Consider the following 15,565-nt stretch of genomic DNA (forward strand, 5'->3'; position numbering starts at 1 on the left):
TCTGCTGTTAATACAGACTGTTTTATTTAACATATAAATGTTTTATGCAGTTCTTATTTCAAATCCTGCAAACCCATCTTTAAAGTTTTGTCCTTTGCCTCAACTTTAGTGAATGTATTGAGGGCATTTTCTTTTCTGAACTGACTCTTAACCTCTTGAAGATCCTGTCTTTTGGAGAATGTAGAAGGCTCAGTTTTAAAGACATTGCTACCACATGAAACTAGCAGACCTAATGAGTCCCTCGGTACCAACCATGTCCTATTGCAAAGGAAGCTAACAAGCTCCACAGTTAAGAAACTGGAATAGCCATACTCACAGGGTCACTTGGCCTTTTATCTCAAAATATATTTTTAGTGAGCTGTTCAAAAGTGGTATTTTCGCCTATTCTAAAAAAAATCTGCATTTGCACGTTCCTAAACAGTCATGGAACTGCATACATTGGGTACAACTGGAAGGCTTAATGTGAGATGATGTTAGTTTACCCAACATTTTATTGTATTGAGAAACATCTTGACCTCTGTGTAAATGGACAGCATTTATAGGAAGCTTGACAGTCTTTCAGCCCGTTAAAGTACTTTTACAGTCAGCATTCGCCCACTCTTATTTGGCCGGCAGTGGTGAGAAACTAACAAACACAGGACAGATTGCCTTTAAGCAGCAGGTAATGATGTTGATGCCGCTACTGCACTTGCCATCTGCGCTTTGGAGGGCGATCAATGAAATCTCTACACACTTTTCAGGGATTAAAACTTGACCAGCAGGATCAGGACTGACCCTGTCTTCTTAGAACCCCATCGCACATTCACAAAAAACTTCATATGTTTTCAAAACAAAGGCAGCTTCAGAAAATGGCTTTCAATTTCTGCTCTGTCATCAGCTGCCTGCTGGATAAAGCCTGAAACGCAATGTCCAGTAAAGTAGTTACAATATAAAGCATTAGTTAATTGTGTGGCTGATAGCAAAATGTATTTTCTGACTGACAGTAACACATTGTGATAATGCACGACAAATTGCCTATCCCTTTACTTTATATGCTTATCCTCAGTAAAGAATAGTCCTGAGAATGCACTGAAATGGGCTTGTTTTCAATAGAATGTCATGTATTCTTGGCAACTTTTCCTGAATTAGACAATTTATTTTTATCCACAGTCACTTAAATGAAGGAACATTTTAGAATTGTGATGACATTATTGGAACTATGTATGCGGTATTACCAGTATATGTTTAAAATGGACACTTAGGCTCAATACTTTTTAATCAAGCTTGTAGTTAGGGCTGGCCCCCTAGTTATGCTACTACTGTATATGCTTTGACTGTCAGAGAATATGTACCTTTCAACTTTCTAATGCTACTATTATTATTTGCATGAACTCATGTTCCCATTATCACTGTTGTCAATTTGATTATCTATATTGTAATTGTATTATCTTTTGTTAATCTATACACTCAACATCTATCGCACGTCTGTCAGTGTTGGGAGAGGGATCCCTTCAATTTTTCCAAAGGCCAAAGTTGATTCATATGCTGTATGTAATTGTATGTCTATGTAATTTATGATATTGGGCTATATAAAAGATTGATTGATCGATCGACCTTTGTAGGCTGTGACAAACATCACGACCAGGCTTTGCACCTAAAGTACAACCAGATTACAGAAAGTCTCTAAAAGCTGATTAGCAAGCAAAAATGCATTAAATCATTTGAATTTAATTTTGGTTGTTATCGCAAAATTCATGTGTCTAATTCAACATCCTGCACCTGGAATTTGTTCTGTCATACACACTCACCTTGGTATCTGAGCAGCGCTGATCCGACCTGAGGCATCTGGCTGTGGAAGCGGATAGAGATCTGATTGCTGTGGCTTCTTATTACCAACCCCCTCATCAGGATGGACTCATTGGCCAGCATTGAGTTCTCACCCTGGCCCACATCTTCAAACACCACCTTGTCTCCCTCAGATAGATTCACGTTCATCACCTGAAAGGAAAGAAAAAAACAGATTAGACCATTTACACCTCAGATAAAGAAAAAATAACAAAAGCTCTCTATTCTGGGATATAGAATCTCTTTTGGCGACGCATGACACTGACATTGAACCCCTAAAATAGAAAAGGCCCAGCAGTAGCAGTTAGGAATTTTCAACCCACCACAGGATAATCCAACTCTGCATAGCAAGAGGTCCAAGATGTATTGGGTCCCTGTTCGTTCCTATGAAAGTTGCTTGGCACAAGAAGCAAAAATGGCCTTACTTTCAAAAGCAAAACTACCTGGGGCCCATAGAGCATGTGCATCTATAGTTTCCTTAAACCCTCCCTCCAGTCCGCCTCGTCACGACAGCTTCATGGTCAGTCTTGGCTCAGCTCAATAAATGAAGCAGGAAAATAACTCTGTAGTCGGCTTTTGGCACATTTTACAACTTTTAGGACCTAATATTTTGAATAAAGGCTATTTAAGAGTTCATTTACAGATGTTGCTTTCACAATGCAATCCAATTGGAAAACTTGTTTTTGGGCCAAATGACGTCACTGACATGAAAGTTATTGTACCACCATTTGGCCACTACTCATCCGTCAGCTGCTGTGCTGATCCTGGTACTGACCTCTGAGATGCACTCTCTGTAAATTATTTGCGCTGAGTTCATTCGTTCAGAGTGGCTCCCATTATTGTTGCCACACCATGCACATTCATCAGCCAGTGAGAAATAAAGCAGAGCATTTTCCAATTTCAGATCAGATACCAACATTCTCTATCCTATGAAGATGGGCACAGGACTGCCAGCCTTCATGGATACATTTTACATTTGAAGCTTTGGGCACTTTAAGATAAAGAGGTTATTATTCGCAAAGTTCCAGGGCTTGTTTGCATTCACTTGCATTCATTTCCTATTGAAATAAAATAAAAGAATAGGCATCCGGTGAAGTCAAGAATGTTGACCTGAGTTACTTTGTAGTTGACCTCTCTAATTCCAATGTCAGTGGAAATTGGAGTGAAGAGAGCCACACACATTTTCAGCATGTATTACAGCCTCGAAAGTCTGTTTTGCATAACGCTTGGGCACAAATCAAAAGTAAGAAATATGGAAGAAGCCAAAAGGACAACGTGTTTCTCAGTGATTACACTGCAGATAGGCCTGATAATTGTCAGCTTGTCTCCTTTGCTGACAAGACGTCTGGTGAGAAATGTTGCTTTTATCAGCTTTTATCACAGCAGGTACTTCTTTATTCAGGCATTAAAAGGAAGGGGGAGTCTTGTCTTCACGTGGCCCTCCATAGATCATATCAACTGCCTGCTGTCTCACATAGCTGGGGGATGAATCCTCGGCTCTCCTGAGGAAAGCAGCAGAGAGTCTGAAGTGAAGTGAATCCACTGACAGAACACAAGTGTCAGTTAACAGTGTGTTCATGGTGTGTAAACATCCAAACCAAACATCAGATTAATGTACAAACTGTGGTTTAAATGTAACATACTTAAACCTGTATGCTTTATGATAAACAGTATTCCAGACAGTCACAACATGTGGTACAAAACTATAAGTGCAGGGATGAAAAACCATATACAAGTCCCAATGCAAGCATGTTGTTTCTCATGCGAGGCGTGGGAAGGTATTTTGAGTGGGGGTGCTGAGGCGCTGGACTCCAGTGAACACTATTACGGGCACTATAGAGCACGCACAAAAAAACTCCCCACACGCAAATACACAGCACACCCGCGACTGTTACAATGAAGGCTCGATAATCAGCTCACGGCATACTGTATAGGCAGGGGTAAAGTGCTATTTTTTACGAGCGGGGAGCGGACCTGACCTCCTCTAGGAGGGTCCGGAGGGATGCTCCCCCTGGAAGATTTTTTTTAAATATTGAAATTAAAAGCATCAATCTGGTGCACTTTGAGAGCAACCTTAAGAGATCTATGGATACATCTCTCAACACCCAGATGAAACACAACTGTAAGCAGATGTTCTTTTTCTTTATGGATATTTTACAAATCACTCCCCTTTCAAACTGTATTCTTGTTTTACTGCCATATAGTATTTCATAACTGTTTTTCCTTTATTCTCTTTTTTTTATAACGATAATGACCATATGAAGGTGTGCCGCGGAAATAATCTTTTGAATAATTTGTGACCAAACCATTTGAGACCCACTGAGATAAGTTAGACTAAAGTTAACTATGGGGATTTGATCTGTTCTCTGCATGTCGTACAGGGCATATGTACACACTGCTCTGGTCTTAATTAAAAATATAATTGTAAAATGTAAGTCTCCCGCTCCTGTCATCGTTCAGGCTTTGCATTTGAACTCCTATGACTGGTTGCGGACTTGAAGGGAATGACTTCCTGGCCTTCCTGACATCCAGGAAAAAGGTGAGATTCTAATCCATTTCAATGCCAAAAGCAAGTTATAGTTTGTCCTCCTGTCTTCTCTTATTTCCTTATATTTCTTTCAGGTCTAACATCTACCAATGGTTTTACATGATATAGACCTCCTCGACCTCGTTGCTGTCCTACTAGTCAACCCTTCTGACCAGAGCCTTTCCTAAATAGTGGTAAGTTGTTTTACAGTTCAGTGTACGTTAATTTAGCAAGTTAATGCTTTACTGCTGTTGAGTAAACCCTATATAGTGATTCTATTAAAACTATGATTTGCAATCTTTTTTATTCCAATTACAATCATCTTTTAGTTATAATTGTAAAACACATCTTAACATCCATCAGCAATCAATAAAACAAATAAAATAGAAGAAATTGGGACCTATTCTATTTCTTTTTATACAACAGCATTTATTGGGACTGCTCATTGATGTGATCAAGAGCCATTGAGTCTAGCTTTTGTAGTCGGCCTCTTAGAATGTTTATAATTTATTTGTCTCTTAACATTCCTTTAATCATTTGTTTTTTATTGTTGATATTGTTTTGTTTTTTATTTTTGTTGTGAGAATCACTTTGCAATTATGTAAGTGCTAAAAGATGAAAACACCTGATCAAAGTTCCAGTTCCCTGTACATGGAACCGTGCCTGTCCTCTGTTCCACAAGTCTTCAGTCAGTTCTGGACCCTATGACTCGGACACTAGTTCTACCAAGGCTCATTAGAGGTAAGCAGTGGTAGGAGAGGAGTGGAGTTATCTATTTAGGCTGCAAGTCGACCAAGGTGATCAAATGCTGATGCTAATAATGATCCGATTCATTTGATATTGATTGTCTGCCAATAGCGAATCCTGATCCGATTCTTCTATTTCCCAGCAACGTGTACACTAGCTCTATTTGTTTTTGCCATTGTAATTCACCACAAGCAATTGTTGACTGTAACATCTATGCCAACCAACTGTAATTTGTAATGTATTTTACCATACTTTAACGGTCAAGTTCCGTCAACCACAGCAGCCCAAATGTTAACGTAAATGTCAATTTTCTTTTTACATTGTACTTATACAGAGCCGGCCCGACCCATTAAGCGACATAAGCGGCCGCTTAGGGCCCCGCAGCCACTAAGGGGCCCCCTAGCAAAAAAAAAAAATTGTTTTTATTTTTTATTTAAAAAATAAATAAATCTCAGTACACCGTCGCCGTGATAAGTATGTTTAATTAATTGTGTTAATATGCCTAGATTGCCTACTCTCAAAGTAATGTATTATATTATTGAGTCAATAATATAATACATTAACCGTGCTTTACCTGAACCTCATCATGACACAAGAGAGGACGGCAGGATTGTAATTTCCCGTGTTCAGTGAATGCAACAGAGGCAAGACACCAGACCAACCAGAGAGTTGAATGGAAATAAACATCTGTCTTATTGGCTGACAGGTACCTATCATGTGAGCTGTGACAATGTTTAAAATAAACTGTCAGTCGGACTCAGAGTTTTTGAAGATGGACATAAGGAAACATTTTCTTAAAAAATACGACAATTCTCAAGTGGTGGCTCACACAACAACCCCAGAGCCACCACTTGAGCCAGGTAAACAAGGTATGTAAATGTCAGTAAACTTCCAAGTTATGCGAACATGTAAGCAAAGCATAAATTACAGCTACGTTGACGTTACTTTGAATCACGGGGGTAAGCTAAACCGTTAGCAAGTAGCTATAGCTAGCCAGATATATTAAATAAACACTTTGTCATATAATCTAAATGTATATTCCTATTGACAGCTAGTTTCTATGTGAACATTATATGATGGACAGCCAGAGAGAATAAATGAAAAAGAGTTATGAAATACTATATGAAAAAACAAGAATACAGTTTAAGTGATTTGTAAGATATCCATAAAGAAAAATCTGTTCACAGTTCTGTTTCATATGGGTGTTGAGATATGTATCCATAGATCTCTTAATTTTTCTCTCAAAGTGCACCAGATTCATGCTTTTAACTTCAATATTAAAAAAAAAATCTTCCCGGGGGAGCATGCCCACTAGAGGAGGTGAGGACCCCCTTAGAGGACGTTAGGTCCACGGTTTTTATATGCTTATTTATACAATATGTGTGCTTATGCTAACATCATAAGACAAAAGTTGGTTCCGTGTTGTGTGTAGTGAGAACGCGCTAGAGTGAGGGGGCCCCCAAGCCAAAGCTTGCTTAGGGCCCCCAAAAGTCTAGGGCCGGCCCTGTACTTATATCTGTAAACGTATTTTGAGTTTGCTTCAAGAAGTGGCTTTCAACAGACAGAAATGCAGGCTAGATTGGGAAAGGCTGGACGCTACACAACGGGAAACATTGTTTGTAGCCTTTTTTTAACCAGGTGAAAAAACCCATTGAGATCAACAATCTCTTTTTCAAGGGAGACCTGCAGCACATTTGTTACACATAAAAACAACAGAAAACAAAAAGGATATCAATACAACATAATTACAGGGGTATACATTAGCAACCTATTCACAATGACAGCTATCTAATAACATTTAATCTATCCGAGCTAACATTATGGACATGAACAAGGAAAAACAAAAAACACTTTCTTTGTTGCCTTTTTCTTATCATACATAGTGTTACAGTTTTTGTTGCCATTTAAAAATTGAATTATATTTATTACTTTTGTTTTAAATAAAATGCACCTGTTTTACATAATATATTAATTTTGAAGGTTGATTTGCAGGTTGGTTGTTATTTGTATAATTATTGTATTGTTACTGTGTATTTTATTATATTAACTAGCTATGTATTGCTATTTATTACACTATACAATGTCTTTATTTTTGGTAGATACCAGAATACATGACACAATGAATCTTTGTAATATATTTATGTTCTCTGGTTTATATAATCATACCAGTATTTAAACAATGTATGCTGGTCACCTGGAATCCTGGTAAGCTTCCAGCATGGTATATTTAATAATATTATTAAGCATAAGCTGGTGATCGACTGATGCTGGTGACCAGCCGAGCATACCAGCATACTATGCTGGTCTATGCTGTTTTTTAGCTGGCCAGGATGGCTGGTTTAGCTGGTTGAGCTGGTCTAGTTGGTGGACCAGCTAAGTGTCCAAAACCCCTCTAAACCAGCCAACCATTCCAGCCTAATATCTACTGGCTGGTCAGGCTGGTCAATTTAGAAGCTAAATTGGTCTAAGCTGTTTTTTTCAGCAGGGTGTTGTCAAGAGTTGTGTTTTATTTGGCAGTAAATAGTGTTTAATCTCAAGACCATATGTCAAAAACTTTGTCTTATATACAACTATTTAGATTGACAAAAAGCTAGTAAAGGTAAGGCTGTATGAAGTTTAGAGAGAGTGTGAGGATTTAGTTAGCGTAGCCTGATTTTGCTTAGCATATTCAGCTAAAGGTACTGCTTTGAAAGACAAACTGCTGAAGGGCAGATTATGACTCTTTTAAAGTGTTATTCCTTTCATTCCATCCTCATCATTTTATTCTAGCATAATATGGCGTTTCATCACAGGAATCTCTGCAATACATCTGCAATTAAATATCACAATAGGGATATTCGGCATTTTTTAAATATCATCCAATAACGACATAGTAGCCTAACCTCACTTTTTTTTTAGATAACACTTGGTCAAACCGTTGCCCTGGTTACACAGTGTTTGGAATATATTGTTCCATATATAACCAGTAATAAAACGCAGTGGCGAACCCTCAGGGCCTTCAAGGTGTTCAGATAATTTTATACATAAAATGAAATAAAATGTATATAAAATGAATAAATGAGAATCATATTTGTGTTGTTGATCTGTAATATTACAGTGTTACGTTGATTTGTTTGTCCTTCTCGGTCCATGCACTACGCATTTCAGTGGTTTTGTGTTGGAAAAGAAATGCAGCCAATCAGATATTTTTCTGGGTCTCTGGGTAGGATATTCTTCAACCAAGGTATTCTATATCCTTTATAGAATGCCCTGGCCATTGCACTGAATCAGAGCGTACGTTTGGATTGACAGTTTGATCAACCAATCGTATATTGATTTGTAGCCGATGGGCGTATTCTTTCAGAGTTTCCCTCGGTTCCAGGGTCCTCTAGAACAGTGGTTCTCAACTGGTCAGTCCTCGGGACCCACTTTTTACTTGGTCAAGACATCGCGACCCAATATTTTGAAGCACTCAAATCTATTCAACAAAAAATTGTGCTGTAATATATACGCTTTTCAGCATACAATATTAATAAAAGTGAAGTACAGTGCATATATCCCTTATATCCCTTCACAGAACTAAAGTATGCTTTTAAAAGGTTTAATGAGATGATGGAATCAAAGCTGAACTATATAAAAAGACACACATGCTGAAAACCCAACCCCAGCAGGGGGGTTGGGTTTACAGATTTTTAGAAATGTTTAGAAATACTAACATAAACTATGCATTCTGGTACACTCTGAGAAGAAAATAAATAAATCTATTACTACCCGACATATTAATAATATTTTATGCCATTGTTTGTTTTTCACTTTGTTCTGACATCTTGCTGCGAGAAGAGTAAAGAGGAGATAGTCTGTGTGACTTACTTTAAAGGGGACCTATCATGCAAAATGCACTTTTGTACGTCTTTTATACATGAATATGTCTCCCCGGTGTTTCAGGGAACTCATCAAGTGTCAGAAAACACAACCCTCTTAATTTTCCTCCATACCCAAATCTCTTAAAAAGGGGCTGCAACAGATCTGATACAGACTGATCCAGATTTGAACACTTCTATGACGTCACAGAAGTGGCGCTACGGCTATTGGGCCAACTCCACCAATCAGGAGGAGACAGCCACGGACATTGCCGTTCGAAAGCGCTGGAGACGCTGTAGTACATATGCCAGGCCTGTAGATGGCGCTGTTCTCACAGAATCAGCCCATGAAAAGACAGTGTTAAATTGAGCGAAATGAGGAATGGCTAAAATGCATGATCTGTTTGGTATTTTGAAAAATAAAAAGTATAAATATTCCTTATTTATTTATATAATATGCCGTATGGTCCTACAATATATTATTCAAATATAGGTCCACTAAGAAGCAGTTTCTTACGGCGCGCGATGCATGGGGCCCCCTTGAGGGGGTTTCCCGACGTGTCTTTGCAGTAAATTAATAATGCATTACATTACATTTTTTTATTAGAGCACTTTTACAGGTGCTCAAAGCGCTTTACAATGACACATTACACATATTAGACATGTAAGAGTCATTACTGTGGACATTACCCACAGGAGCAAATGCGGGTAAAGTGTCTTGCCCAAGGACACAACGGCCTGACGCAGTGGCGGCCGAGGCGGGATTTGAACTGGAGCCCCTTGATCTGATGACCAACGCTCTAACCACTGCGCCAAAACCGCCCCAATTAAAGGGTGTTTCATGTAGTCGTTGCTGTGGACCTTCTTAATCTACCTTCTTTGGGGGCCCCCTTCTGGTCCAAGCACTTGCCTGCCTTGCCTGTCGGCAAATGGCGCCCCTGTATATTACACACACACATTCAATACATACATACAGTATGGTGGCTTGAACAAGTGGGAGAAATGGCCCCGTTTGTCTGTAGTCAATGCCTTGAACCTCAACAAAAAAGGAATTAGAAGCATTAGAAAGTCAAGGTAAACTTGCGGTCTGCAATGCGTGTCATGCTCGCGCACACAAGTAAATATATATATATGCACGTTCATTCTCACAACGCGTCAGACACAAGAAAATATACATTAATTTACATCAGAATCAGAAAGTTTTAATTTTTTAATTTTGTATAATTTTTATTTTTTATAATGGGACACAAGGTTTGGTCCGGATTGATTTGCAGTTTGGTCCGGATCCGGACCTTGGTCCGGAGTTTGAGAAGCCCCCTATAGGCCTTATTAAAAACATTCGGTCTTCAAGTTGTAAAATGTGCTAATAACGTTATTCTGAGAGTTATTTTCCTCGGCATTATGAACGCGGATCTAACCCACGGGACCGCACCGCCCGGCACGTTCATGTGACGTGTTCAGTACTACGTGAGTTGTACCTTTACCCATGGATGCATAATAAGAACGGATTATATGATTATATGAATACTTTTGTGACGTTTCGCTCTCTCAAAAGTTGGGCGATTTTGTCTTCATGCGCCAATGAGCAACTCTCATAGGAATGAACGAGGCCCCGCCTCCCACGCTGTATCCAGTTCTTATAATACATCCATGGTCTGTCTACATAAGGTCCAGTTGTGATAGACACGGTTAGCCACTGATGAAACGTGATGACAACTTAGGTATGGTCATGGCAACTGAGCACATTAGGAGACAAACAGTAATGAAAAACCATATAAATTAGTTGAAAACAGTAGAGAAAAAAAGCTAGAAAGTGAAACTTTATAATAATTTGTCAAACTTATCGTCAGATGTAGTCCTTTGAATGTTACAAAGTTTTCATATTTGGGTTTTAAATCTAAATTTCAAGAGGAGTTAATGATTGTTATCATTTAAACCCACTTAATACTGCTTACATCATATTCTGCACGTACAGTCCGTTATTCAATTACAGTGCACTTGTTTAAACTGAAGCTTTACTTGCAGCCCACGTACAGTAGTCCATCCAGCCTGAACGCAACATGAATGACTCACACTGCACGAGCACTGGGCCTCTGCAGCGTGCTTGTGTCTAACAAGTCATAATGTACCGTTAATGAACTCATGGACACAGCATCAGGATAATAGTGTGCTGAACAAAGGGCATCACCAAGTAATCACATTATGCCTTCAACTCAGGGATAATAAAACACTTGGGGGAACATTGGGAAACTTAATCCAATTTGCCTTGGTACTAGTCCAGCTTCTGTATAACTGTACCTCACAAACATAATCATGAGGGGTGAACCCACGTCTGGAATGTTTTTTATTATGCTGACTTTATAATGGATCACAATATACTTTCAAATATGAATTATTGGCAGCAGTTAAGGAAATTTGAGGTATTAAAGGAAATTGACATGTCAACAAGTTGCCACATTAAACTGTTTTGACAGCTAGCTGAGATCACTGAGGGATTAGTAAACTGATAGCTGTTGACATGTCTGTCTACACTAGACAGTCCTAAACTCAACCCTCTTAAATTGTAAATGTCCTCTTTTTACAGTTCATTAGCTTCACCTCATAAAGCAGTAGCAATAGCACAAAAGCTGTTAAAGACACAGACTGTCTCGATTCAGAAGATTCTCTGAGAACGCTGCCCTGTCGTGCACTGGTAATACTTACACACTGAGTGAATTTCAACCGTGCAGTTTTGTCTTGAATTACACACAGCTGCTGTGCTGTCACAGGAAGTGATTGCCGTTGTTAGCTCACTAGCTAGCAGCAATCATTTGCGGTATCAAATCATTACAGGCTGGTCAATTAACCCTATCAACTTACAGTGGGTTCATTTATTCATCTTCTGTTTTCCTTGGACAAGCCTTTTAATAAACGTTCAGTATTGTAAGACATCAGTTCGGGTTTTCAGCAGCTTTTTTTGGTTTCCCAGTATTATTGCTCATAAAGAATTTACATCACAACACGTTTGTACTAAATGTCATGACAACCCATCCCCAAAACCCTTGGGGATATAGGTTCTGGGAATTATGAATGAATGCAAAAAGTGTTATGGCTGAACATTTAATATTTCAACCATTTTTAAAGATATTTTAGTCTTGACCAAAGTGGTCGATTGACCAATATCACTAGAGCCACCTACCACAAGTTGGATAAAAATGAAACAAGATGAAAATGCACAATTAAGGGCAATACGTTTATATTGTGGTTTAATATATCGCACTGTGTATGTTGGTTTCTATCTTGAAACTAAACTTGCAGATTGTGAAGAGTTTATCCACACCATACAATAATCTAAGCAACAAGAATATAGGATGAGATCTACGGTAAGTTAGCAAAAATAATGTGATACAATTGTTTTTTTCTCAAATGCAGTTCACTGTGACATGGTAAACTGCTGATATATGCAAATAAATACTTGATTAAGTGTGATTGAACATGGATATACAGTGTATATATTACTGGCCATACATTTAATGACAAAGGATTTACATCACAACAACTTTTACGTCTTAAGTGGGGTTGATAATACGCAAAAAATCAGGTGGGGACATGTTGGGTAAGAGGGTTCAAATATATTATGAAGGATGGTATGAGATAAAGGTTGTGGTTGTGTTGCTTTGATTACTGATTAGTACCACTAACTGTATTTAAAATATATTTCAAAGGCAAATTAGACTAGAAAATTGATACTTTTTGCAAAGGCAACGTTGATCAATATCATGAGCAAATCCAATAAAAGGTTCTGATGAAAACCAATATTGAATTAAAAAGTCTTCTGAATTCTTGTTTTAATATTATTATTTAGAGTGTAATCTGTTCTTCAAAATACTCTTTGCTGAACTGACAACTTGCAATATGGCTGCTACAGGATGTCTTACGGTACCTAAAAGCGTTGTACTAAAATATGTTCCTCTTTATTTCATCATGTTAATAACATATTTACATGCTGAATAACTAAACCCTCATGAAAGCTCTTATCTTCTGCAGCGACGCAGCGGAGAAAAGAGAACAGCGTACGCTGTGGTGTAAAGAGAAAAGCCTCTCTGACATCCATTTACTTTATAAAAGCAACAAACGACAGCTGAATAATTCAACTGAAACTCCCTCATTAAATATAAGCTGACAACTTTGGGGGACAGCATAGAGGATGAGAGCAGAACAGGGACAGATGGAACCCTGGGATACGGTGTTGACTAATGGATCAAAGTCGGTGTGTGTGTGTGTGTGTGTGTGTGTGTGTGTGTGTGTGTGTGTGTGTGTGTGTTTTGAGAGACAAGTGAAAATAAACGCTGCAACACTAAAAAGAAGACAGGAAATAGATACAAGGGGAGATCTAGCGTAATGCAAAATCTTGTATGCTGTATTTCTGTATTAGATATTTTCCTCTTCTCCTCTGTTGATCTTATTATCTTGGGTAAAGCAGATAGAAAGCAGGCCCAGCAGAGAATAAGAGGACTCTCCCTCTAATTGCTCTCCTCCTTAAAAACATCACGCTGCCTCCCTTCATCTAGATTACAGCTTTATAAACTGCTGAACCAGCTCCTCAAATGCATCAAGCTGTGTTATTTATATATATATATATATATATATAAATATATGTTGTGTGTAATATCACAGTCCCTATCCTGAGATAGGAATATTATACAGTCCACACATGTTCCTATAGGGAGTCGTATGAGTCTGCTAATTAACGGGAGTAATTAAGAGGGAGGTGAGTAAAGGATGGAGTGGAGGAAACATCTGCTTCAGTGGGAGTGGGTCATAATGGAGAGGGAACAGAGCCTGACAGTGAAGGCCAGTAGTGATGAAAATGCTGCTTTCTTTCTGCTTATTAACCGTCTAAACTGTCTCACCAAAGCAAGCACAGCCACACTGATATTCAAATAAAAGGCAGTGTTTCTTTTTGGAGGAAAACTAAATACAGACAGGCTTCCAATAACTCTACTAAATGAATAAAGATGATAAGGATCTCATGAGTGTCCGCATCTTTTGTCAATAAGAACATGTGAAATGATACATCTGGCATTATTTATTGAGATACAGATACAGTGACTTAGAATTGTCTTTCTCTTCGAAACGACAATCACATGACATCACTTCATGTTTGGGGTGATGAAGTTTAGAAGTCTATTCGCTCTGTTGTTTCGTGTCGATGTTTTTATGACACATAGAAGCTTCGGACATTCACTAGTGGGATATTTACTGATATATTTTATGTTGTGATATAAAACTCTAAAATGTCTATATCTTGTGTTAACCACAGACCTTATTTTAGGAATCCAACCTAAAACCTAAAACTGGTTAAGAAATGATTGACTTGACGATATAAGGGATCCGGAAGTGCTATAGTGCAAACTCATTTCCGGGTTAAGGACTCACTCCTGAACCATGGAATGGAATGCTCAGTTCATGTTCTGAATGAGCAGTGCCTTCATAGTGAGCATGTGCCTGACTTGTAATGTCCCTATGACGCACCATGTGCAAATCAGCTGTATAATGGTTTAATCCATCCACCATGTGGAGCACTCATGTATGCTAACGCAGGTAACTGCAGCGTTTTTTTTATCATATTTGACGCATACATAATTATTAGTACCACACAGTACAATGATCATATCATGGAGATCAAGTCATGACAATAGGCTGAAGATTTTTTGTAAAATCTACAGAATGTAGGTGTTTTTTTTTATCAAATAGGGAGACATTTAAATGAGGAGAGTCAGTGAGAGTCAGTGTCTGCTAATACCTATATTTTGTCTATGAAAGCCCTTGTAATTCGTTATTTAACCAAACTACTCAAAAATGTAAAAACATAGGCCTATGCAGACCCAAATCAACGTATATCTACTGACAAGTCATGTGTTTGTGTATTACAGCTTGATTTATCTTCTTTCTCCGTGCCATGGAGCTTTATTGTTGTTCAAAAACCATTCATAAACTAATTTATTAACATCAACAACTCTGTACTTTACTTTGACTAAATTACGAACACTGTACTGCGGCCACTACAACCAATGTGGATTAATCCGCTGCTGAATATATTCCCAAACTGCACTGTTTCATATTGTTTTAGCAACTGCTTAAACCACACTATCCAACTTTTATGAGAAAGTACACATGCCTTTAATAAATTAAAATGTAGTCTTCAGTAAGAATCAGTTGACTTTGAGCTGAGAACCAGAAATGGAGTTGGGAAGTCAGAAAGTGTTTGGTTGCTCTAGGATTAGCAGTGCCAGCATTGGATCCGGGAATATAACTCGACATACCGTGCACTGACACTATGACTTTAAACCTCTTCAATCTTACTAGTAGATTGCAAAAGGCCCTCAAACAGAAGGACTAAATCAATATTTAGAGCCTTATTTATTCCTTTAAAAAGGGACTCTTTCAAATATAAAAATATAATATATTGCTGTCTGAATTATACTAATTTTTTGTTTAAATAGCCATTATTGAGAGAAAGAAATAACAGCATTTTTTCCAATCTTTATTCCAGACTCAAGGTCCATATCACATACAAAAAGACACATCAATAAATAAGATAAAAAGCTAAACACAAAACAGATAAAAACAAACAGATAAAAACATA

General features: G+C 38.1%; 1 protein-coding gene across 1 annotated transcript in view; it reads right to left on the minus strand.

Annotated features, from left to right (window-relative positions):
* The window catches only part of LOC307034871 (seizure protein 6 homolog), a 361,762-nt gene that overhangs the window by 167,688 nt on the left and 178,509 nt on the right, over window positions 1-15,565 (minus strand). Inside the window, exon 4 of the mRNA XM_079673797.1 lies at window positions 1,788-1,977. Coding sequence (XP_079529923.1) covers window positions 1,788-1,977 — 190 coding nt within the window. The remainder of the gene's footprint in view (window positions 1-1,787; window positions 1,978-15,565) is intronic.

The sequence above is a fragment of the Notothenia rossii genome, assembly GCF_949606895.1.
Source record: "Notothenia rossii genome assembly, chromosome: 4".
NCBI lineage: Eukaryota > Metazoa > Chordata > Actinopteri > Perciformes > Nototheniidae > Notothenia > Notothenia rossii.